A 27,893-nucleotide genomic window follows, 5' to 3' on the forward strand; every position below is an offset into this window, starting at 1 on the left:
TAACATGGATTTGGGGTACTGGCTAGATCTAACCAGATCTGGGGTCAAATCTAATGGGTCGAACCTAGATGGATGGGATAGATCTAAGTGGATTAGGTTGAATTAAATCTAATTTAAGATCTAGATTTTAAGATTTCAAAACTAAGGCTAGGAGGGAAAAATGGAAGACCTGAAAAAGAACAGCAATGGACACTGGCGGGTGCTGGCCGATCGAGTGATGGTGGCCGGTGACAAGGGAGATCCGGTGCGCGGCGATGACAATAGGAGGATCGGGGGGGCCGATCGGTTGTCAGAGAGGGTTGCGAGCAATGGTGGAGGCAGCCGGAGGTGGCTTCGGTTGGTTGCAGTGGCAGGGTACTGTGCGCGCAGGAGCTTGAGGCCGTGGAGGCGACGACCGGTGGTGGTGATTACGGGGCCGATGGAGTCAGCGGGAGGCGGTTGCGGCGGCTGCGGTGGTGGCCAGGGTGTGTGCGCAGCGATGGGCGTTCGCGAAGAAGAGGGCCTGAGGAATAAGAAAGAAGGAAGAAGAAGAAAGAAGAATAAGAAGAGAAGAAGAAAAGAAAAAAAGAAAAGAAAAAAAAAGAAATGAAAAAAAAATCTTGTGATTAAGAGATAATTATAAGACAATATAGTTTTATTGGAATATGTGATCTCCTGTGAAGAGCTACAGTAGGATTATTTAGGTATGTTTCCTTAGGTAACTCATCATAAATGCAGAAACTAGATCAAAACTTCAAATCGATTTGACAATTACTTAATTAACCGTAATTCATTTATTCATAATATTGGAATCGTATTATCACTTAACATGACATCTAAGGTCTGGGGCACTCTTTTCCATCGATTTGGCAATTACTTAATTAAATTCTCAAACTGATTTTCAGTTTCTTGAACTTACTTAACACTACATATATGCGGTATTACAATACCTGTAACACCCCACTTTTCCAAGGCGTTAAATAACGTAAGATTTCTAGGATATATATATATTTTTTCTATCATAAACTTAACACATAAATCGTTCCTCGACAATCTCGTTATACCTTCTCAGTATATCAAACTTAATAATGAAAAAATTAAGATAGGTAAATCATCATAAATGCTGAAACTAGATCGAAACCTCAAATGATACATAATTGTAATTCCTTTATTCATAATATCGAAATCGTATAATCGCTTAACATGACATCATCAAAACGTAATACATAGGTACATATCTCTTAACCATAACAATGGAAACATGCTAAAGATCACATATGTAAATAACAACTACATCTCGATAACCTCTTTCCCCTTGGCGTTGCTGCTTTCAGTTGGAACGTTTGAATATTCCATGGACATAGTTCAAATTAAATGGTGAATTATCTAAGTGAGAGCTTAAAATTTTTTTCATGAATATATGCAAGACATGGAACAAATCGACAGATTCCGACAAGCCCTAGCCCAAGAGAATTCCACATAGCGCTTAACCTCTACCATGAGAAAAGAGGCAACATAACCACATTAACACATTGATATAACACCGTCCTAGCTTAAGAGGGGTAACATCAATGCATGAACCCGGTAATCACCCCACCATCATTACGTTCCCACTTAGAAGCATTTTGGACCACGTCAACACAACCTTGGCCACAAGATGATCAACACTATCTCTGGGAATCCACGTCCACCTCGGAAACAATGCTACCACTCAAAGGCCCCGGGGTGGTGTCCACTCGCAGTCCCGCCACTTAAGCTGATTCGGGGTGGTGTACACTCTTAACCCCGCCACTTGTCGACTCGCAAGGGTGGTGTCCACTCTCAACCCACGTCACATGTGGCCATTAATCTTTAGCACTTTTCCCTAGTGCTATCACTCAAGTGCTGCATCACAGGTTGACATCTCACATGGACAAACACAAAAACATGCCAATGCCATATACCATGAATTGATACATCATATAAAACAATATTTCATGTATATAATTTATCAAACAAAATTCAATGCACATGCATAAACATTTTGGGATGAACCTCCCATATGAAAACAACTATCACAAGTTAAACCATTCACATGCAACAAAACCCCTTTTGCATGTAATCAAATCAAGTTTAGGTATAAACAAAACCAAGTTTTAGGATAGAACTACTCACTTTAAACGAAACTCAAAACACATCGAATCTTCTGCCCTACCTTGATTCTCCTGCTAGACTTCTAACGATTCACAAATCCGAGTCTTAACATATACTGGCCATCAAGAAATTCATTATTCCATCTTTCTCACTTCTCCATTTCTCCTCCAACTTCTCTAAATGGTGCCCCTATTTATAGGCCTTAAAGCTTGGCAACAAGTAAGACATTATATTATAATATTTCTTAATCATTTCAAATAGTCCAAAATCTTCTCCAATCATTCCAAATCTTCAAAAATCTTCTGCAATCATTCTAAGATTTTCTATAATCATTCAAAATCTTCTAAAATCTTCTCTAATCATTCCAAATCTTCTAAGATCTTATGTAATCATTTTAATTTTTTTAAGATTTTCTATAATCATTTCAAATCTTCTCAAATCTTATTCAAATCAAATCATATCCTTAAAGTCATCATGAGACTTCATCATTATCTCTAAAGTCATCATGAGGCTTTATCTTATCTTTAAAGTCATTATGAGCCTTCATCCTTATCTTTAAACTTATCATAAGGATTTATCTTATCTCAAAAGTCATCATGAGCATTCATTTTATCTCTAAAGTCATAATGAGGCTTTTCCTAAATCTCTCACATGAAGAAGGTTTCAAAAATTATACTTTGACCTGAACTTTTTGGGTAATTGAACTTAGACCCTTTGCAACTTAGTCCATGTGCCATTTTTAATTGCACTTATGTCTCTGGAGAAAGGATTTATTACGCTAATACCCCAAGGTTTTAGGTAAATTATGTTTTTCCCCGAACTTCAATATTTATGATTTTGCCCCTTACTCAGAAACTGAATTTTTATTTCAAGACTTTCATAATCCTTTGAAATGTCATATTTCTTTAAATATTTGAATCTAAAAAAATCTCAGGTATTACATTGGCTATATTGTGTCAACTCACTGCCCTCCAACAAAATTATCACTTGGCTATAGATATTTCAAAGGGGAATGTTGGTCTGAATTTTCTTTCTTTCCTTGATTGGTTTCAATAATAAGATTCAATCTTTAAGCCTTTCATTGTAAAGGTGAGATGGATCCAGAACCAAGAAAGTGTAGAAAAACTGACATGAAGAAGTGGCGATGCAGCAGGGATGTTGTTCCCAATCAAGAATACTGTGAGAGGCACATGCATAGAGGGTGCCAGCATTCAAGAAAGCATTTGACAGCTTCTGTCATTGCTTCACAACCTGGAATTTCAAAATATAGTACGATAAGGATGTTAGAGGCCAAAAATATTTTGACCTTGTGATTTCTTTGATGGTTACGTGTGATAGTATTGTTTGAAAGTTGACGACGAATCTTCCTATAGCAGTAAGGTTGCTCCACAGTAACCTAGGTATTACTGTCGTTGCATATGTATTTAAACAAAATCTATGGATTTCTAGATGCTGAGGTATTACTGTATTTTCTTAATTCTACGATGTTTCAGCTATTATTAAGAGATTGCAATTATTGGACCTACTTTGTTTTTCTTCATTTGCTACTTGTTCCCCTTGATTATATTATTTCTCAGATGGGAATTTCCTAGAACTATTGGGATTGTTTGTTTAGGATGGCCAGATTTGTGCAAGTGTGTGCATTTTTTTCATCCAAATGAACTTTTTCATCAAAATGAACTTTTTCTCCCATGTGCGAGTCTGTGTGCTTCATCTATTATCTGTTATTTTCATCAATTAAGTGCAAATTGAGCCAAAATGTTTTATAAATCACAACACAAAAAAAGAAATAAGAGACGATTATCATAGTCAAATATTAAAGCATAGATAGAACAAAATCCTGGCAATTTAATTCAATGTATTAGAAGTCTCAACGCCTGTTTTTGGCATTAGCTGCCAGTAGAGCAATCATCATATAAAAAAGATAGAAATTTCCTGGCAATAAAACAAAATCTAATTCTAAAATGTAACGAGATAAAATGGACATCGGCATGCACCTAAATGCTCGAACCATCATTTGCATGAATAAAGGTTTTACACAAGCAAGTTAAATATTGTTAAAATAAATTTGAACTAATCTACAAAGTCTAATAAATATGTTTTAAAAAACTAAATTCTTAATGAAAATCAGTCTAATTGTTGATTACACAACTTCCAAAATCAAAAGTATAATAATGAAATCTTCAAGATGACTAAAATGTTAGATCTTTCACTTTACACTTGGTTTAACGGTGAGATTTATAAAACTCACGCTCCCGATCGTCCCTGCAAGTATTTATTAACATACTGTACTGCGTTACTTGTATATAGGGAAACAAATTTAATGGACAACTCCCTGTAACATTGAAACAACATATTTTTGAAATTAGTGTTGGAATACCTGAAGCATCAAATACAATATTAGAAAATATAATAGGCCTCAGGGGTGATGGTGATAGTTGTTGAACATATTGTACATGTTGATGCATGTAAGGTGCTCCAAATGGCCGGAAACTGCTTCTTGTATACCCTTGAGTTTGCACCTACAATTGGAAAAAAATCCATAAAATTATGCATTTTCATAGGCCTCTGATTTCCTGACTCTAGATTAATAGATTTCATTGCAAAATCATGTTTAGGTAAAAATGTTAATAATGATTGAGAATTTACCAGTGACTGATCTTTCCAAGATATGGGATACTAGGGTGAAGGTGAATATAAGGCCTGTGATGGTTGTGCCTCTTCACCAGCCAGTGAAGTATGTTGTGCGTTGCTTTAAACCCTTATTTTCCCCTTTATCTGTCCTCAAAACTACCTGTACATCAACCAATGTTTGCTATTAAATTTACCATTTACCAACAACAAACATAAGCAAAGTTGAGCTATTTAAATCAAATCACAAATCCAATTAGTTTGCATACTTTGGATTTCTTAGAAGTTTTCTTCAATGGACCTTTTTTTTTGCAGTTTCTTTGGAGCTCTTTTAGTTCTCGAGCATTTTGGATCCAATATGTTCCCACTTCCTATGGGTTTTATTGCTTGAGAATCAGTGGTCACCTGTGGACTTGATTGTGAATGGAGATTATTTCCAATGCTATGTATGGATTGTGAAATGGAAAGTTGAGGTATTTGAAATTCGATCCATTCCATGATCCCACAAACTGTTTTCATCATTGACCGCTAGGTCTGCTACCTTAGCAATAGCAGTGCACATTTTGTCAAATCTTAATTGAGCAGGAGTATTGATCAAACCATCGTAATTAACTACAACTCTCGTATGTCTTCTACTCACATCTCTCCTCCATCTCTTGAGGATATACCTCTCCAGAAGTGTAGTGACATCATTACATAGCAAAACTGATATCGCATGCCTGCACACTATTCTCCCGAACTTAAATAAGTGATAGCTACAAACAAATTCAGAAGTCTCTCTTTGAAAGAAAATCATAAACATTTCTTTCCTTATTCCCTCGTCGAGCATGACATCTTCTCGTACATCGTACCTTGGCACTGGATAACCCACATCTGAAGATATAACTTCACAATACACCTTCCCGGTAAATTCCTCTTGAAATTCCCTAAATTTTGATATTGTGTAGGTATCGTAGCATGCACCTGGTTGGGGTCTCTTGTGGCTCTTGTCTTGGTATGAGTGCCTATTCGGGTGGGGTTAGGCGAGTTCGCCAAACCAGTTGACCTTGCCCTTCTTGGCATCTTGTGTTAAGATTGACTTTTAATCTTATCCCACAAATGTCACCAAATTGTTGTTTTAAAAAATACAATAATTAAATTTTATGATGTGGGACCTACTTGAGCTCGGTGTCTAGTGTAACACCCCTTTTCTCAGAGTGTTGATCTTTTCCCAAAAATGGTTTTTTTTTTTTTGCACATACAGACTTTACCAGTATATCTAAATTAGCTAATCATATATTTCTAGAAAATGGATCGAAACCTGAATCTTGCATAATAACTAGGGAACAAAACAATACCTTCATTTCCCTAATTAACATCAAACCATAGAGTCATATAACATGAGAGTAAGGTCTACATTCGTACAATTTACATAAGGCTTAAAAAAATCAACATTTACCAACTCATTCTTTAGTAATCCCATTTTTCTTTGCCTGACTCGATTCACTTGGAACGTGAAAATATTCTAAGGACATAGTTCAATTAGATGATGAATTATCTAAGTGATGTTTTATTTAATAAAATCTTATGCATGACATGCCAAGTGCAAAATGCATCATCTCTCATATCATGCTAATTATCATTTATGTGACCCTACTTCAAAGGGCAGAATAGTAAGTATATACATATGCATCACAAAATATCATATGAATGCATTTCTAAATGTATGATGCATTATAACATATGACAATATGACAAATAAAACATTTGTGTATATTTTTGAAAAATGACCCTCACCTTGACTTAGCCTTTTAGGCTCCCTTGGTATGTGTGCTCTGATCTCAAAATACGTGCCTGAATAATTTCCTGGGTTTGGGCATGCTCCTCTAGCCCCAAATTAATTCCCATAATTTTTTGAAATTTTTTGAAAGTTTTTTTTCCAATTTTTCTATATTTTTTCCCTATTTTTCTCTTTTTTTCTTTCTTTTTCTTTTCCTTTTATTTTTCTCCTCCTTCTTCTTCTTGGGCACGAACTGCCACGCTAGCCACCGTCATCCTCTTTGGCCGCCGCTATAGCCACTATTGCATGCCACCTCAACCACCATTGTGATTGTCGCTGGCCATCTGCACGCCATTGCCGCTACTTGCTAATTTAGCCATGGTTGCCACTACTCTCTACTATCTTCACTTCCGATGACTTCCATTTTCTCTACTTCTCCATCTATTTATAGCCTCTCCATCGACTTCACTACCTTGGCCATCACTCTTGTATATATATATATAATATTTGCAGCATTTCTTGTCCAAGAAGCTTAGATGCAACAGCTTGGCCACCACACATGTATACACACACACACACACATATATATATTTATATGTTATGTTATAAACTATGATATAAGAGAAATTACACATTAAACCCCAAATTTCATCTTCATTTTGTTTGTGTATTTCTCTAATTGTAATTACACTCTCAAACATTAAATTAATTTGCACTAAGATACTTAAAATCCACAATTAACAACTTAATGTTACTCGATAAGTAGGTTTTTGTCCCAATGTCCTCATAGAGCTATTGTTTCATCTGAAAATCACCTCAGCGTTGATCTTTACATAAAATCGGAGCCCCCTCAGGGTTCCGTTGGCTTTTCAGAAGTCCCTTATGATCATTCAATTATCCAGACTGTATTTTAGCTGTACTGAAAATTGTCCCTATTCTTATTGCTTTCATCGTTATAAATCTCATCTCAAGACGTTCATCAATCTCATATCCTTTTTCTTAGATATTTAAGTTCCAAGTCAATCCTTTCCATTGATTCGATTATTGAATTCTCAAACCAATTTTTGGTTCCTCCAACTTACTTAAGAATTATTTGGCAATCTTATCATTTCTAATACTATGCAACATGGGGTAATACATATAGTGAAATAAGGTTGTCGTAGGAAAAGTTGCCACGAGGGAGTTCGCCACAAGGAGGTTCGTCGCAAGGATTTTACCACAAGGGTCTCACCTCAAGGATTTCACCTTAAGAACCTCGCCTTAAGGATCTCGCCGTAAAGGTCTTTTACCTTAAGGATCTTCGCCTCAAGGTCTCGCTGCAAGGATTTTACTACTAGGATCTTCACCTTAAGGATCTCGCCTTAAGGATCTTGTAACAGCCCACCTTCTCGGGCATGTTATATCTTAGGAAATTTGGTCTATATTTTTTTTTTTAAATTCCCTAAGACCATATCTAGTGCTAGATGAGATATCTATACTAGAGAATAAATACAAAGCGGAAGCTGAATCGAACCTGCTCATGGCAATAATAATAACTGGACATGGTGTTCATTACAAGGTATAAGCGTCTGATAAATACAATGTACACAATTCTTTAAACTATCCATATTACAACATATCATGGTACATATACTAGTATCTTGTCGTCTCGCGACACTACTCATCACCAATCTCGGAATCATCTCAGCAAGTCCCGACTAGAACGTCGAATGTTCTAGGGGTGAAAACCCAAGTTAGATGATGAGTCATCTAAGTAAGGTACATAATGTCATGTCATGTGTGTATGCAATGTCTTTCATTGTAGGTGTCAACTGCACCCCTCATCCTGCCTACCATTTTAGCGGCCACCTCTTTCGAAGCCAGGGTGTATGGGTGCACCCTTGATAAGACAGCGGTGCCAGTTCGTACTCCCTACGGCCTCATATGCGTGTGATCAACAGTATCAATGTGTATGTATGCATTTCATAATCATGTCATTGATGCAGTCTACGTGTTGATTGCACATCATAGCATGCCAATATGGTAAAAGCATTAACATTTATAACTGTACTAAGTTCATACGGTACACTTACTGCTATTTTGTCTCGAACAACGTGTCGAGCAGCTATTCCTTAATCTCCTTGCTCACAAGGACTCCTACAACATAAATTTATTTTTAGAACACCATTTACTATTTTTCATAATTTCTTTCATTTTTTCTTTTATTTTTAAGTTTTATCTCTTCGAAATCACATAATAATTATCTTGGCTTCATAAAAATTTAATCTCTTTTTACCAATATTCCTTAAGTAATATTTCCAGTATTCTGGAATTTTTTGGAATTTTCTAACTTAAATTCCTATTTTTCCCTTATTTCAAAATAGCTAAATATGTGATTATTACATAATAATTACCTAATCTTTCATTTTATTTAATTCCTTTTCACTAATATCTCTTAAATAATACTTCTAACTCTTTGAAATTTTCTTAAAATTTTTTGAATTAAAATCCTATTTTTTCTTTATTTCCATAATAGAAAAATCCACTTAAATAATTAATAACTTTAGCATTTCCAGGAAATTTCTTCACCAATAAATCTTAAACAATATTCCAGATTTAATAAAAAAATTTCAAAATTTTTATTTCTTCTATTTTTATTTTATTTTCTTTTTTTTTTCTTTTATTTAGTATTTTTTTTTTGTCGGGCGCGTGAGCAGCACGCGCCTTCTCCCCACTTGCGGGCACGTGCTGCCACGCGCCCGATTGCAGTCGCCTTCTCCGGCGGCTATTTCGCCGCCGGCGGCCCTTCTGAGCTTCCGAGCTTCGAAACGAAGCTCTCCCCCCATATTTTCGACCCCCTGAATCCAAATTTGCTATTAAAAACAAGAAAAAAACATTAAAAGTACCTTAATTTTCCGATTGAAGGCGCGACTCCGGCGAAGGCGCGATTTTCCAGTGATGCTTGGGTCTTTCTCTTCACTGCTCCGTTGGCCACCAAACTTAATAGAAATGATGCCCACGACTTGGAGATCAGAACCCCACTCTTAAATCTCTGAAACTCTCTCCCAATCGGCCAATCTTTGAATTAAAATTTTTGGTGCTTTGCTTCACTCGAACGAGGCTATTTATAGCCCAAATCCGACGTGACTTGTCCTATCATGGACGGCCACGCGTCCCCCAGGTCACTCCGGCGTCGCTTCGGCCATTTAATGGCCCCTTCACCCTTGAAATCCGGTTGCAGGCGCGGCCATGACTTAGCCGCGCACTGCTCTGCAGAAATTCGAATTTTCCGGATTTCCCTTTTTTTTTTTTTTTACATATATATACCATATATACACGACATACATACATCTATACTTATATATATACTTATTTTTACATACTTATAATTTCTGTCATAAATCATCTTAAATCATATTATTTTCATTTACATATTTTTACATATTGACATACTTACACATACCTATATAATAAGCACACTTTAATAACTTAATTATATATCATATTAAGCTAATTAAATATATCATATAAGCATCATCTAAATAAAAGTATAACTAAGTATAGTATTAATTTTATTCATAATAACTTAGGGTATTACAGATCTTCACCTTAAGGGTTATGCTGCAAGGATCTTCGCCTTAAGGATCTTGTCGCAAGGGTTCTTGCCTTAAGGATATTGTTGCAAGGGTATTTTCCTTAAGGGTCTCATTTTAAGAATCTTTGCCTTAAAGATTCTGCCGCAATGATCTTCGGCTTAAGGGTCTCGCTGTAAGAGATGTCACTGTAAGGATATTGCCCTATTGATACTCAAAAATAGGTTAGAAGGCTCGCAGGTATCCTCGCTCGTAACGACCCTCCGATGCCTAAGTCAGTACCAGATCAAGATAATTGTTCATGAAAACAGTAAAAATGTAGTCAATGTGTTGAAGTTTTGCTGAATTGTAAAGTCCCTTTTTGTGTCTTGTAGTTGGGTATTTATAGGGCACGATTCTCAAGGATGCCTGATGCTGACACGTGATGCTTGTTGAATGGAGTCTTGGTCTCGTCGGGAGGGGGCTATTTGTTGCGAGGTCCATGGCACCACAAGGCTCCTTGCGGCAAGGCTGAGGCCACAAGGCCGATTGTTGTAAAGTCAGTTGCCGTGAGTTGATTACTCAATTACAAAATTTAAAAACTCGATTAATTTTGTTTAGCCAAAAACTTGCATTGACTACTCAAGTACAAAACCTATTTAGTCGAGTATCCTTAATCTTTACTTGAATACAATATCATTTGTAATCAATTACCTTTAAAATAACTTTTGCTTACTCAATTATAAATAAGATTTACTTGATTAACATGACATACCCTATTTGATATTGGTTTAAGACTTATCTAAGGAGAACATTACTTGAGTATAAAAGATTTTTACTCGAATAAAAAGATTTAATTCAGAAGATTACTCGATTACACAAAACTTTATACTCAATTAGGAAGACAAACTTACTGACCTAATATGAGAGATCACTATATTACTTGAGTAACATGGATTTGTACTCTATTAAAAAAGCTAATTTACTCAATTGATTTACATGTATTACTCGATCATTTCACTAACATATTATCAGTTTTAGCACACTGTTTTGATCGTCATCATTGACAGATATTCTCCTAGTTTCTCATCAATTCAAACTTATCAGATTATTCAATAGTTTCCCTCATGTCGACACACCAAATCAAATTGGAAACATTGCCATCAGGTAAGGTAAGTTGTTTAACCCATTCACAAATGCCTAATCTTTGTCGCTTACTCAATATGTACCGTGCTTTGTGTTTTTTAAGCTTACCATATCCTATATCTTGAAGACATAAGTCCTCACGTCTACTATATTCGACCAAGTGCAATCTAACATTTTATATGTCCTTTGTCTTACCCTTAATGTCCATAATTGTATTATTTAATTTATTCCATAAATTTTTTATTTTATTATAAAAAAATTATTTTAATTTTTTAAACAATTACCCACATAATTACAAATATCATATACGTGTGGGTATCCACTTATTTACAATTTTATACTTAAATTACAAAATTACGTCGTTTTAATTTTTATAATTTAAAATAAAATATTTATTTTTATTTTATTTACAAATACAAATAATAAACCATCAAATTTTCCTTCTTCTCAAACATGAAAGGAAAAATGTGTGCATATGATTATTTTTTTTAATTTTATTTCAATATTTTTATAAGGAATTTTTTATATGTAATAAAAAATATTAATAAAATAATATACTATTTTTATAATTTTAAATATTTAATAATATTTTTATAATTTTTTTTAAAATTTAAATTTTTTTATAAAACAAAGTTATATGACACCACACTTAAAAAAATTATTAAGATTTAATTAATAATTAATTATTTTAAAAATAATTACAAAAATTATTTTCTAGTTATACTCAAATCCCTAATTCCCTCCCCAAATTCCCATTTCCCTCTTCCCTTCCACCTAAACCCTAACTCCCCTTTCTCTCACCTCTCTCCAAATTCCTATTTCCTTGTTTCCCATTTCTTATTTGCTTCAATGCCTAGCCGCCCACCCCTCTTCAAACCCTTCTCCCTCTATCGCCTCCGCTTGCCCTCGGCCCATCGCCATCCATCGCTTGAGCTCACCCTCGGGCCCTTGCTCGCCCTCTCCCTCCCTTCGCTTGCACTAGCCCTTGTCCTTACCTCGTTCGTGCTCGCCCTTGGCTCCTCGCTCACCGTCACTCACACACGCCCTCGCCTTCGGCCCCTTGCTTATCCTCACCCTCGCTCTCGCCTCTCATTCGTTGTCTTTCTCTCGCCGTCAGTAAGTGCTTGTGCGGGTTGTCACTCAGTCGGGGACCGGACCAATTTATTTAGTTTTTCCATCATACGTGGCCAGATAGATATACACTGGACTCGTGTAACCAATGGTAGCTTCTTGTGATCTCAGCTTAGAACTATGATAAGGATTTATCTGTAATTATGTGTTTGTTTATGGTGGGTTATTGGGGAGTTTAGTCTACTTGTTTAATGTTTATGTTACTATAACTGATTCTCTAGATAGCCCTTATGGGTTTTTTTTAGTCCGTTAGGACATTGTTTGGCTTCTCAGGGGCGGAGCCATGAAGGGGCAAGGGTGGGCAGTTGCCTATGCTTGGAAAAAATTGCTATAGTAAAAATTGGTATTGTAGCAAATTGAATTATTTATTTATTTTTTTTAATTTTTTTCAATACCTTTCCTTCCCCCCCCTCTCTCTCTCTCTCTCTTGGTCTGAAGACCCAAAGCCACCCCCCGCCTATCGCCTCTCTCTTTCCCCTTCTTTTCGGTTCAGTCTGTCTCTCTCAGTCACCCATTTCATTTTATCTCTTTCTCTAGCTCAGTCGGTCAAAAGACCCATTGCCGGCCGTCGCTTGCTGCCTCTCTTTCCCTTTTTCTCCGTTCAATCTGACGACTCAGACTGCCATTCATGGTGAACGATTGACTTTGCCTTTGTTTTCACCGTTTTTTGCCCCTGTTTTCACCATCATCATTCACTCTACCATCCGATCTTTGATCCACCCCTGTTTTCACCTTCAAAGGGCCTCAATTACAAGGAGGCAAGTCTTCTCGTTTTATCAACAATTATTCTCAGCGTTGTTGGGTTTTGGCCGAAAGTTAAAGTTTAGATCTACTAAGATTCGACCGTTGGATTGTGTTGGATTTTGACCGAGTGGGTGCGTGCGTATAATTGATTTGATCAAATGCTGCTTGTTTCTGTTTCCTGATTGCCTGGGCTTGGGATCTAACTCATATTATTTTTGTTTTGATAATAACTCATATTATTATCAATTATAATTTATCTTTCCTTCTGGCAGTGCCCACTTTCCCTCTTTATCTTTACTGGTTGTCTTCAAAGCAAAGAAGACTTTTATCTTTACCATTTATTTGGTTTTTATTTTTTATGTCTATAGTTTAAGCTTTGATCTAAAATTTTTATTTTTATTTTTATATTTTTATTTAAATTTAATGTCAACAGTTATGGAGAAATATTTCAAAAGGACAACTGCAATGGAAAATGAAGATGTTGATCGGGATCAAAATTGCATGGAAGGTAATGTTGATTAGGATCAAATTGCAAAACTGTTATAGTTTTTAAAAGTACGTATCTTAAAAATAATATGGATGTAATGTTTTCATATTGAGGTGTAGATTAGCGAAGTGGAATACAAGCTACAAGCTCTCTTTTAGCTGCATGGATAAGTCTTAAATTCAGGAAATGGTGTAGGGATTTTTGGATTTTTCCTTTGCACATCGATTTGTTGAAGGCAAAATCAAATGCCCTTGTCCTAATTGTGTTTTTAGAAAATGGGAGATCGGAGTAGTGGTGTGTGATCATTTGATTTGTAGAGGGTTTCCAACCACGTACACTATTCGATTTTGGCATGGGGAGTTAACTACAGGGAAACTTCTAATAGCACGCTTTCGATACTAAATCTCTTATATTGTTATGATCCAATACACAACATGATCAACAATGCTTTTGGGATATCTAGGGACCATGTGAATGTAGAAGCCTGCACATCACATCAACCAGTACATGAAGGTTAAGAAATGATGCTACAATTGAATTAAGGACCTAATGAGGAAACTAAGACATTTTATGATCTAGTTAGAGATGGAAATCAAGCATTGTATGAAGGATGTATGAAGTACTCAAAGTTATCATTCCTGGTAAAACTATATCACATCAAGTGCTTGTGCGGATTGAGTAACAAAGCAATGTCTATGATTTTAGAATTGTTAAAAGATGTCTTCGAACATGCAGAGATTCCTAATTCTTTTTATGAGGTGAAGAAATTAATTACCAACCTTAGTCTTAATTACCGTTAGATGCATGCATGTCCAAATGACCATAGGTTGTATTGGGGAGAAGATGAAAATAGGGAGATATGTAAAGTATGTAACATGTCAAGATGGAAACAAAGCAAGAAAGGTAATTTGACGAACATGTCTAGTGGGGGCAAGAAAAGAAAAAAAGAAACTTGCCAAAATTTTATGATACTTTCCACTTAAACCACATTTGCAAAGGTTATTTATATCTTCTAAAACTGCTAAACATATGAGGTGGCATTCTGTGGATAGTAACAAAGATGGCTTGATGAGGCACCCGAAAGACTCTGAGGTGTGGAAGAGATTCGAAGAAACACACCTTGAATTCGCATCAGATCCACAGAATGTTTAGCTTGGGGTTAACTAGTGATGGCTTCAATCCTTTCGAAACTTTGAGTACCAACAATAACATTTGGCATGTTATTCTTATACCATACAACTTACCTTTGTAGATGTGTATGAAGCAGACATTCTTTATCCTTTCAATGATCATTCCGAGAAAGCAAATGTCAGGGAATGATATCGATGTTTACTTACAACCCGTGATTAAAGACTTGAACGATTTATGGGATGGTGGTGTGGAAACATTTGATGCTTCACTCAGTCAAATGTTTAATATGTTGGAAACATTTGATGCTTCACTCAATCAAATGTTTAATATGCGGGCTGCATTGATGTGGACAGTTAACGATTGTCCTAGCCTTTGTAATTTATCTGGGTGGAACACATACACTGGTTCAACTTGTCAAACTTTCAATTTTGACTCTGTTTCCCATTGTTTACCTCATAGTAAAAAGTGGAGTTTTATGGGGTCATCGTTGATTTTTAGAGCTAAATCATAGATTCAGGTTTAACCGTGTTCACTTTGATGGTAATACGGAGTTTAGGAATCCACCAGTGGCACTATCAGGTTCTGAAATATTCAAGCAGTTGGAAAATGTTCGTGTTACATTTGGGAAATGGATGGAGGTTGAAAATAACAAAAAAAGAACTCGCTAAAAAAATATTGAAGAAAGTGGCTGTTAACAATGGAGAAAGAAAAGTATATTTTCCAACTTCCTTATTGGGAGTACAACTTGTTGCGCCATAACCTTGATGTTATGCACATTGAAAAGAATGTGTGTGATAATGTCTTATACACCATTCTCAATGAAAGTGGAAAAACGAAAGATAATCTCAATGCTTGAAAAAACTTGAAAGAGATGGGCGTAAGAAGTGATCTGTGGTCAAATGAAAATGGACAATATTAACCTGCTTTATTTACAATGTCAAATGCTCAAAAAGACATATTTCTTACAACTTTAAAGAATGTATTAGTGCCTAATGGTTACTCAAGTAACATTACTAGGTGTATTAATCTCAAGTATTAGAAGATATTTGGTTTGAAAAGTCATAATTCACATATTCTTGTGGAGCAACTGCTACCAATATCAATTAGAAATGTGTTTCCTAACTAAGTGTTTACAATCTTAGTTGATTTAAGCTTAATATTTAAGCAAATATGTGGCAACGTGTTGAATCCTCTAGACTTTGAGAAGTTCCAATGTCTAATCATTCTGAAAAAATGCCATATGGAAATGCTTTTTCCACCTGGGTTCTTTACTGTCATGGTTCATTTGGTTGTGCATCTAGTTAATGAACTAAAGCTTGGAGGCCCAATACATTATTGATGGATGTATCCTATAGAAAGGTAAATATTCTATATATCGTAATTGTTATTTGCCATTAAATTTACAAGTATGTATAACACTATTTTGTAATTGTGTTTTTTACTTTAGATAATTAAGACATTTGAAGTCTTATGTACGTAACATGGCACAACCAGAAGCAGAAGGTTACTTAGTTGAAGAAGGTTTGACCTTTTGTTCAAGATATTTGGAGGGCATTGAGACAAGATTAAACTATTTTGGACGTGTTGATGATCAATCTACAATAATGAATTGTCTCAAGTGTCAACGTTTTTTTATTAAAATAGGGAAATCAGTTTGGAGTACTTCATATTTCAACCTTACTCATATTAAGAAAATACAAGCACACAGATATGTATTGATGAACTCAGAACTAGTTGATTGATTTGTGAAGTGAGTTCATGCATAAATGATATATAATTTATCATAAAAAATATTTTCTTATCTTGTAGCATTAATGACTTAATTTCATATAACCAAGAGAGATAACCAAGGGAAGGCTCAGGAATCGAACACGATCAGCTATAGAGATTGAAAGAACAGTGCATCGAGAATTCGTTGATTGGTTCTCTAAGAGTGTAGTTTTACCATTGATATATTTTGTTAAGAACAATATTTCAATTATGAAAAATTATACTTATTGATATCCTTTTGTTTCATTTTAGATTATGAATGATGAGAATGAATCCCATTCAGATGATCTTAAGTTCCTTGCACAAGGCCCACTTCAATGTGCCAGAAGATTTAGTGCATATAATATCAATGGATATAAAATTCGAACTGTGGAATAAGAACATGGCTTGAAAACTCAAAATAGTGGAGTTTTTTATGATTTCTGGAACAAGAAGTCATTCTAGAATCAGTTACAACAACCTAGTTAATGGAAATGTTAATTATTATGGCAAATTGGTAGATATAATCGAGCTTTATTACTATGGTCGATTCAGGATTATTCTATTCAAGTGTAAATGGGCCAATACCATAACTGATAGAGGGATCAAACAAGATGCTTTGCAGTTTACTTAGTGAATTTCTCTCGATTGACACATACTGGTGAGTGCGAAGAAGATGAACCTTATATTGAGACTTCACAAGCGCAACAAGTGTACTATGTTCAAGATGATATGGAAAAGGATTGGAGTGTTTTTGTACACTCAAAACCAAGAGATTTGTACGATATGGGTGAAGACATTGAAGAGGTATTCTATGAGAATGAGCCCTATCAAGCACAAGACCAATGGTTATTTTTTTCTAATGATACTAGAGTTTTGCCACTGGCTGGCAAGAGCACAAATAAATGATGATCCAATGCCTAATGATGAAAATGTTGATGATGAGGATATGTTTGTGTAGGATTTAATTAATGCAAATGTAGAATATTATATTGTATTTTACTTTGCCTATTATATTGTTGTTTGTCTTTTATTGTTTTTTCCCGCATACCTAAGAGTTCATGTGTCTGTTTTATTTTGCCTTTCATTTTGTTTTGCTTTATCTATGCGTACATGTTTTTCTTATTTATAAAAAAGTGCAACCATGAATAGGAAGAAGCATCTAAGAAAAACAGGCATTATCGATTTAGGTGGAGATGCCTTACTTACCACACATGCTTCAGCATCATTGTCAGCTCCACCACAGCCCTCAACATCATCCCTAGCTCTACCACAACTCCTAGCATCCTCCTCAACTTCACCACAGCCTTCAGCATCATTTCTATTTCCACCACAACCTCCATTATCTACACATGGTCCATTTTAGCTTCCAGCATCTAACTAGACTCCATCAGGATCATTCACCCCAAATTTGCCACAACATTTGTCATCGACACGCTCGTCTACATCACACCATTACTGGACAGTTAATGTGATAGGCATGGACAAAATATTTAAATTGAGTGTAATTATTATATACTTGCATTTATTATTAAATTAGGTATATGTATTTTGATTGACAGATGAATAGGGACTCATAAAACAAGAAAAACTAAGGGTTAAGGATGTCTGGTTACTTGCACATGGAAGGCATGTAATGTTAGAGTTTAATGAATCACTCCAACCAATAGGAGATACAACTGGACTTTTTGGAGGGATTTGAGGAGAATTAGCTTCTGATTTTATTATTTTTCCCATCAATTATGAAAGTTGGCACAAAGTTCCGAAGACATATAAACAGAAAATTTACAAAAATAGAATCATGGTAATTAACTAATATTGTTTGTTTTGATATATTTTTTGAATATATTATTATAATTAATATTGTTGTTTTTGAAGAAAAAATTTAATGTTGGCGAGGGACCTATTAAGAATTTCATTTTGAGGAATATTGGAAAGAAATGGAAGGAATATAGGTGCAAGTTATACCATGAGTGTTGTGATCCTGCCATTGGTCGAGAAACTAATATTACAAAGTTATAGAGCGCATATTTTCATATTATTTAGCCCTCATATTTAGTCTTTTTGCACGTTCGTTGTGTCATTTTATTCATCTTGATTTTGTTTTATAGGAATTGAGCTTCACACTATTTTATTTTATTTTGGGCAGAAGAGAAACAAGGAGATTGGAGACAATGTGCTGACAGATTTGACCTTCTGTGCTTCTTTCAAATTTTTGGCCAAGTTATAATCCTAGAAAGTGAATGATGTCTTCAGAGATATTGCATAGGATTTCTTGGGATTTCTGGAATGATATGGTTTGTCCAAATCCGAGTTCGTTTGGGCCTCCAAACATCGCTTCAAAGTCGGGACCAGATAGCTGGGTTAAATTAGGAAAGCTGCACAGACACTGATTCTTTAAAAGGCCATAACTTGGGCGTCCGATATCCAAATCAAGTGATTAAAAATCCCAAATTCATCTACTCTTCCTGATCTACAATTTTTATGAAAGAGCTGAAGCCCAGAACACACGTTATCCTATTCGAAATTAGATGTGGAGTTTCGGTAACCTAGGGTTTCCTCCCTAAGCTTTATTTAAGCACATTAAGAGGCCATTAGGAATAATTCTTTTCGGACGTGAATAGTAGCTAATTTTCCTTTTTCTCCATTGTTCTTGTCAAGATGGAAGGCTAAGGATTTTGTAACCGGTTGCATGCCATACTCCTTACCTAGTTTGAATCTTTGGACGTTTTTGTATATCTGTTTCCATCTTTAATCTTATGGTTTTGTTTCTTTGCTTCTTCTCAAGTGTGTATGTATTTTATGCAATCATATGAATGCATGCATGATGCTTGGGCAGATTTGACTAATAGGCTCGATTGGGGTATTGGTTGCAAGAAACAAAATAAACTTAGTGGGCGATTGTTCATGTCGGTTTCAGATCCGTGTGCTAAAAGAAATTGAAACTTGTATATTGATCAAGAAGATCTTCTGTGATTTTTATATTTGTTTCGATTTAGTCTTCGGCGATTGTCAAGCATTTTTTTTTATCTAGGGATTAAAGATAAATAGGTTCTTTATATGGTGGATGATGATACCCGGGTAGGGAGGAAAGGTTGCAACCAGTTGCATCTCGGTTTACTGTCTTCGTGTTTATTTTGTTTTCTGTTTTCCACCAACCCCCCTCGTTTAGTCTTGTTTGACAGATTCGTTTGAGGTTCGTTGGGAGACGACTTTGGGTTGCACCCTTGCTGTAAATCAAAATCATTATTCATCTAATCTGTCGGTGTTCGACAGCCCGACCACAAAGCATCCACCAGGAATATCTTAAGACCAATGGACAAGTTTTATTAACTATCGTGTGCGAGATAAGACTAAGGTGATGTTACTAATTTTGCTTATAAGATTACTAATCTTTATATGACTAAATGATCACGATTAAACTAATGATGTTCTTGTTAGATATCTAGGAGACGTGTAAAAAAAATACTGAAAATTGATCTAAATTGACAATCCCACATATAGGAGGATTGAAGAGTCTGGAAAGAAAAAACATGAGATGGTAATATTGCAAAAAATTATCCTAAATATGAATTTTTTATTCTAACATCAACTAACATTTATGTGAAATTGTTTATCCTAAATATGAATTTTTTATTCAAACATCAACTAACATTTATGTGAAATTGTTCTAAATTATAGGAAATTAAGAGTGGCTAGCCTATGAGTAGGGGTTTATCATACATCGTGACACATAAGAAGAGAGACAAATCTTTTATGAATGAAGGAGCATGAACTATAAGCATAAGTTTTTTTTGTATCATAACCATTCTCTTTTTAAAATTCTTACAATTACATAAATAGACTTTTATTTAAATGGTGTTTTTGGAGTGATTGATATTGTTTTTTAATCCATATAGGACAAAATTTATGGGAGTCAAGACACGCCTTCATAGTCAATTTCCTTAGATGATTAACTTGCTCGAGTGCTAGGAAAAGAACACTTAGGCCGAGTTCGAGATTTAAGCTTTGGTCCGAGTCCAAACCAAGTTTTTGGGATCACTAGTCAATTCAATGGGATATCCTTGTCTTCCAATAATTTTGGTTCATCTACTGTAGAATACCAACAAAAGGTGTAAAGATTGGAGGAACAATTACAGACTAGTAATCAAAGGGTTCAAGGTCTAAAGAAGCAAGTGCAAAATTTTCAAAGTGCAATGGATTATATTTTCACAAACCTTATGGGGAATATACCACATGAGTTTGCTACTATGCTCAATTCAATGGTGTGTTAATATGTTAATTTTAAAATTATGAATTTTGATTTTTCATTTTAAGTGATTGTTTATGTTTATTTTTACAATTACTCTTCAAAATATTTTGTATACATCTAATACAATTTTAATTATTTTAGGCACCATATGCACATAGTGGACAAGTGTCACCAGCGGCAAGGCCTTCTTCTATATCTAGCCATGACATTCGCGAGACAAGACAACTTCCACACCAACAAAGTTGATGTATTGTTCAAATATTTGAACTACTTGAATATTAAATTTTTTAAATTTTACTTAGATATGTAAGTCCATTTTGATTGAATTTTAATATGTTACATATTTGGATATTTAAGTTGGATTAGATATTTATGGTTTGCTGATTAAATAGATTGAGATATTGTGTTTGTGAATTTGGCATATAGATTACAGATTTTAGGTTATTTATGAGTAGGATATTTATGGTTTAATGATTAAATATGTTGAGATATTGTGTTTGTAAGTTGGGTATACAGATTATAAACCACAGCTTCTTTGTTTTGGTGACCCAAAAAAAAAAAATAGAATAATTAAATTTGCTATGCTTTTAGCGACGATTTTAAAACCGCGACTAAAGTCACTACTAAAATTGAAATTTATATTGAAATTTAGCAGCGATTTTAAAACTGCAGCTAAAATCACTACTAATTTAGATTGAAATTTAGTGACGATTTTGTTAAACTGCGATTAAAAATAAAATACTTAATTAAAAAATCATACAAACATTCAAATTTAGCGATGGTTTTGAAACCGTGCTAAATATTACTAACCGTCAGGTAATAATAGATTTTGCGATGGTTCTTAAACCGTTGCAAAAAAATATAACTTTACGGCAGTTACTCCAACAGTTGCTGAAAATTGCTGCAAAATGCTAAGCTATAGTTGTATCTGCGACGATTTTGAAAATCACCGCAAAATCACATTGTGGTGGTTAAAATCGTCGCAAAAGTGTGATTTTTTTTGTAGTGTAAGGCAACAAATATGTTTCTCTCAATGTACACCACGTCAACATTATAAGGAAGAAAATATGTTTTCCAATATGGTAATTCCCAAAATATAGTTTGTTTGGTCTAATTGTGATCTACTCCATATCGTTATGGATGTGCACCTTGAGACTCAAATATGCTAGGTATATGTCTTACCCTTTGCCACATTTCTTCGATAGTTAATTGACAAGGAGTCAATGAGAACCCAGTACAATTTTTTTTAAATGCATTCTTATTTTTTTTATAAGGATGGTCCATTGGTAGAAACTATTAATGACAATCAAAAAATAAAGTTTTCCTGTTGTGTTTGAGTGTGAATGCCTTAGATCACCCCATACAATATGGGCAAACAAGTTTGCTAGTAGTTATCTAACTAGCCAACATCCCATATACAAGTTATCTAACCAAACAACATCCCATATATAGGAAAATCATTGACAGTTCACATCAAAGCTGCCCTTATCATAAAGTTTTGTTTCAGAGACACATTGTAAGTTAAAACACCTTCATTCCACAACAATTTCAACTTATTTATAAGTGGTTGCAAATACACATCAAATTTATTTTCGAATTGAACAATCGAGAATAATAAGGGTTAAAAACATTACTTCTCTTTTCATGCACATCCAAGGAAGAAGATTATAAGGAGAAATGATGACAGACCAACAAGAATAAGCATGGTTAGAAAAACCATCTGCACATAAACCTAATCTCACATTTCGAGGGTCTTATGAAAAATCAAGATAGGTTGAGTCAAAATGTAACACCCCTTCTCCTAGAACTGCCTGAGAAGAGGTGCTACAAGAAAATATAAAATAAAACTAACTGATAAACTGAAATCTGATACCATAATTGAACATCTTAATCAACTGGAATAAAAACTCTGACTCAATACAGACTGAAAACCATAAACTCTGTCTAAGGTATAATCCCTCAACTGAAATATAAAATAGATCTAAACTGAGGAAATACTATAAAACTCAACAGACTCCCAGACATCTTTTATCTTGAGCGGCTCCATGTATACACACTATAGACCACTGTTGTTAGGCCCCATATCTAGTATTCTCCCACTGGAACCTGGAGGGGTGAAGAGTACAAGGTGAGCTACAAAGCTCAGCAAGTAATAAGATGGAAAGAATACTGAAACTGAATCGAAGAATATCGATACTGATAAATACTTACTGAACTTGTACTATATAATCATTGTCTGTTTGCATTCATAAAAATGTAATGCACATAAACTATAAACTAAATGCAGGTATGCAACTTTGGCTCATAGGCCCACATAATTTGATAAAACATACCTGACTGATTTGAATCCTGTAAACAGAAAAAAAACTGTAAGCACACACTGTGGGCAAAGCCCCTAGCCCCCTGGTCGTTACCCGACGAGCAACTCATAAACTGAGTTGTAACTAAAACTGATACTGGTGGGATCCCCGCAGACTAAGCTGCCTAGCGCGCATAATGCAATGCTCATATAAATGCTGGCACACGATATGTAGTGCTTCATATAAAGTCATGCTAAATGCTCATACCACAATGTATGCACATAATCTCACAGAATAATGTTGAACATGTCATAATAAATACTAACCATGCAATCTGATCTTCAGTATATTGGAATACAAAGATTTTATGAATTATGTATTATGGTATGGGCATGATTAACTTATTATATTCTGGCATAAAATTCAATATTTGGAGGTATTGAATATCTTTATTTGAATAAAACTTGAATTAAAATATCATTGGAAGTTCACTTAGATTTCTAGAAAAGCCATCTGGATAGGAAGAAGGCTCATTCGGATACGCTGGCCCTCCAATAAGAAGCTATTTAGATATGCTGGGATATATTCAGATAGAAACTAGGACATCCGGATATGATTCTGGACATTTGGATATCTCACAAGGCACTCGAATATATATATATATATATCAGGAGACTTATTTGAATATAAAATTCAACTTTGGAGAGAGGCATCTGGATACAGAATGAGGCATCCGGATATGCTAGACCTATCCGGATAGAAGAAGGGCATCTGGATATGAGCTATCCGAATGTGCGAAGAACCATCCGGATATCATACGCAAGGAACTTGGAACTCATCCGGATATGGGAAGACCCATTCGAATATCTACAATTAAATTTGACGAACATGAACGCTAACAAAGACTGAAATCTGAAACAAAACTTAATGATTCTACACCATTTTGAATAAAATCTTGGGAAAATGAATCCCAATCGATATGAAACAACTTTAAGGATGATTCAAAGATAATATTTGATTGAATCCCTATAAAGATCATGCATATATGAGAACTTGCCTCTAAAAGAAATAAAATGAGGAAGGAACTTGTAACTCAAAAGAAAGAAAAAATAATAAGACTTGCACTCCAAATGGGAAAAGGAGTAATAGAACTTGGAGTAATAGAACTTGCAATCCAAAATGGATAAGGATTAATAGAACTTGGAATCCAAAATGGATAAGGATTAATATAACTTGGAATCTAAAATGGACGAGGACTAATGGAACTTGGAATCCAAAATGGACAAGGACTAATGGAACTTGTAATTCAAAATGGACGAGGATTAATAGAACTTGCAATCCAAAATGGACGAGAACTAATGGAACTTGCAATCCAAAATGGACGAGGACTAATGGAACTTCCAATTTCCAAAATGGACGAGGACTAATGGAACTTGCAATCCAAAATGGATAAGGATTAATGGAACTTGCAATCCAAAATGGATAAGGATTAATAAAACTTGCTCATAACTTCACTGTTATACGCATATATATATATACGCAGTGTTCGAAAATTCGGCCTAGGCGGCCGTCTAAGCGCCGCCTAGGCTCTGAGCGGCAACTGGCTACAGGGATTTAGGGCTACTCGGTAGCCCTATGCGCCATGGCCGACTAATCGGTCCGCGGCGCCGCCTGGGTCGCGCACGACCTGGGCCACCTAGGTCGTGCGCGTCTTGGGCCAACCTTTTTTCCCCCTCTCTTTCTCTATTTCCTGATCCCCTTTCCCTTTCTCTCTCTGGTTGTGTTCATCGCGGCTCCTCTCTCTCTCTCTCTCTCTCGCCTTCGATCTCTTCTTGGTTGTTCGCCACTGCCATTGATCTCTTCTCTTGGTCTTACTCTCTCGTTGATGCCGACCTCACCTGTTGCCTGTTGGTTGTTCTCTCTCGTCGCCGTTCGCGTCTTGCTACGGTATTTATCCAACCATCCATCTTCCTCCGCCAACGCAAGCTTGCCTTTCTGCAGCAACTCAGTAGCAAGCAGCAACACAAAGCTACTCATGGCTCGCTTGCGTATTGCTTGCTTGCTGCTTCAACGAGCAGCAAGCAAGTAGCAAGTTGCTGCTTGCTTGCTGCTCGTTGAAGCAGCAAGCAAGCAATACGCAAGCGAGCCATGAGTAGCTTTGCGTTGCTTCTTGCTGCTGAGTTGCTGCAGCTGATTTCATTTCATTTGATGAGTTTTAGTTAAATTTTAATGTATATTATTGAAATTATTCAATACTCAGGGAAAAACAGGAGTCAGGAAGTGAAATGAATGATTCGGATAGGACTGGAAGTACGGGAGCATCGTCCGAGGCCTCCTCAATTCTTAAAAGGAAGTCAAATGATGTCGGATGGGAGTATGGAATGTTAATTGATCCGAAAAATATGGATAAAATTAAATGTAAGTTGTGTGGTAAAATTATGTCTGGAGGTGTTTACAGAGTAAAAGAACACATTGGCCACATTTCTGGAAATGTTTCTGCATGTCCAAAATCTTCTCCAACTGATCAAGCCAAATGTAAGAATGCTATTGCCGAGGCAAAGAATAAGAGGAAAAATAAGAAGAAGGAGGAAGATTTGATAAGATCAACTGTTAATATCTCCGAAAGAGTGGAAGGGGATGATGAAGATGAATTGCAAGAGTTAGGTAGTAGAAAAACGTCCCGTACTCTTGGCCCTATCGATAAGTTTGCAAGCTCCATCAGCCCTGAAACTTGTTTGAGTGCGAGAATGAGCCAAAGGCAACAAACTATTTGTGAAGCACTATTTAAAGAGAGAACACAGTCTGTTCGTGAATATTGTGCTAGATGGGTATATGAAGCTGGTATACCTTTCAATGCAATTGACAATGATAGCTTCAAATTGTTTGTTGAGGCGGTTGGTCAATTTGGGCCGGGCTTCAAACCTCCCAGTCAATACCAATTGAAGGAACCACTATTAAAGGGGGAAGTTGACAGAATAAAAGAGTTATTGAAGAAGCATGAAGAAGAATGGGCACGAACTGGGTGCTCCATTATGACAGATGCTTGGACAGATAGAAAAAGGAGGAGCATCATGAACCTATGTGTTAATTCTAATGCAGGTACTGCTTTCCTTTCTTCTAGAGAGTCTTCAGATGAAGCACATACAAGTGAACTTATCTTTGAGTATGTGGATAAATGCATTGAGCAAGTTGGGCCACAAAACGTCATCCAAGTAGTAACCGACAATGTTGCCAATAATATGGGAGCGGCAAAATTATTGAAGGTGAAGAGGCCAAATATCTTTTGGACCTCATGTGCTACTCACACCATCAATTTGATGCTTGAAAGTATTGGAAAACTGCCGAAGTATAAGAAAGTCATTGATCAGGCCAAGAGTTTCACAATCTTCATTTATGCACACCATAAGACCTTGTCCTTAATGAGGTCATTTACGAAGAAGAGGGATATAGTGAGACTAGGAGTTACTAGATTCGCTTCTGCTTTCTTGACTTTACAGAGTTTGATGGAGAAAAAGGCCCAATTGAGGGCAATGTTTACCAGCTCCGAATGGGAGGAGTGCAAATGGTCAAAGATTGTTAAAGGGAAAGCAGCCTATGCTACTGTGATGAGCATTGCTTTTTGGAATGGTGTGACTATATGCCTTAAAGTTTTTGCACCTTTGGTGAAGGTGCTTCGAATTGTTGATGCGGATAGAAAGCCTTCTATGGGCTTTTTATGTGGAGAGATTAAGCAAGCAAAGGAAGATATTAAGGAGGTCTTAAATAATCTTGAAAAGAACTATAAGCCTATTATGGAGATTATTGAAGCAAGGGTAAAAGATAGGCTAGATAGTCCACTACATTTTGCAGCTTACCTTTTGAATCCCTACTACTTTTTCAAGGATATGGATATACAACTTGATAATGAAGTGATGGATGGGCTTTTTAACTGTGTGGAGATGTTTTATCATTATGATGGTGAATTGCAAGGCCATGTTATAAATGTTGAGTTGCCAAAGTATACTCGTAAAGATGGAGCTTTTGGAAAATCGTGGGCAACTCAAGGGTGTGCGAAAAATGATGACAATTATAATCCAGGTATAAAATTCTTTTAATCCTTTCTATTGTGTATTAGTGTATAAATTAAATTTGTTTACTTTATACTTGTTTGACCTATGTAGTTACATGGTGGATGACTTATGGAAATCAAACTCCAAACTTGCAACGAATGGCGAGAAAGATTCTCTCGTTAACCACTAGTTCATCCGGTTGTGAAAGAAATTGGAGCACTTTTGAAGGGGTTAGTGTATATATGAATTATATTTATTTACTATCAATTAGTTATCCTTATTCAGTTATCATTTATATTGATATTGCTTTTATTTTATTTATGTAAATACATACGAAGAAAAGAAATAGACTAGACGTGAATCGATTGAACAATCTAGTCTATGTTCAATTTAATGCGAAATTGATGAACAAGCACAAAAGGGAGAAGGAAATGAATGTTGATGTGCTACTTGCTAGTGATGCTAGTAATGCACAAGGATGGATCGTTGATGGAGAAGATGATGAAGAAGTTGAGCCTGGTACGGGGCTCACTTGGGAAGTGGTTGGTGAAGCATCGGGAGCAGACGAGATGCTTCAAGCTCGAAGAAGTTCTAGGATGAGAAAGCTTCATGAAGATGATTTTCAATAAGAAGAAGAAGATGAGCAAGAAATCAATGAATTTGATTTTGAGTCCGATGAAGATCGTGTATTGGAAGAATATGGAGAGGAAGAAGACCAATTAGATAGTTAGACTTAGATTCTTCGGATATGGTTTATGTTGTATTATTGCTACTTCTACCTTCTTGAACTTATAACTAATATAATAGTTTATTTTTTGAGTCTTAATTCCATTATTTCACTTGTCTTTTCA

General features: G+C 35.6%; 1 protein-coding gene across 1 annotated transcript; it reads left to right on the forward strand.

Annotated features, from left to right (window-relative positions):
* Nucleotides 1-160: 160 nt before the first annotated feature.
* On the forward strand, nucleotides 161-27,344 carry LOC127802188 (uncharacterized; the record flags this gene model as incomplete). The annotated part of the gene is made up of 3 exons (XM_052337894.1): nucleotides 161-464; nucleotides 25,832-27,070; nucleotides 27,154-27,344. Coding segments are annotated over exons 1-3 (1,734 nt in total), but the record flags the coding sequence as incomplete, so codon positions are not given.
* Nucleotides 27,345-27,893: the final 549 nt, after the last annotated feature.

This window comes from Diospyros lotus, chromosome 5 (assembly GCF_014633365.1).
Source record: "Diospyros lotus cultivar Yz01 chromosome 5, ASM1463336v1, whole genome shotgun sequence".
In the NCBI taxonomy this organism is placed as follows: Eukaryota; Viridiplantae; Streptophyta; class Magnoliopsida; order Ericales; family Ebenaceae; genus Diospyros; species Diospyros lotus.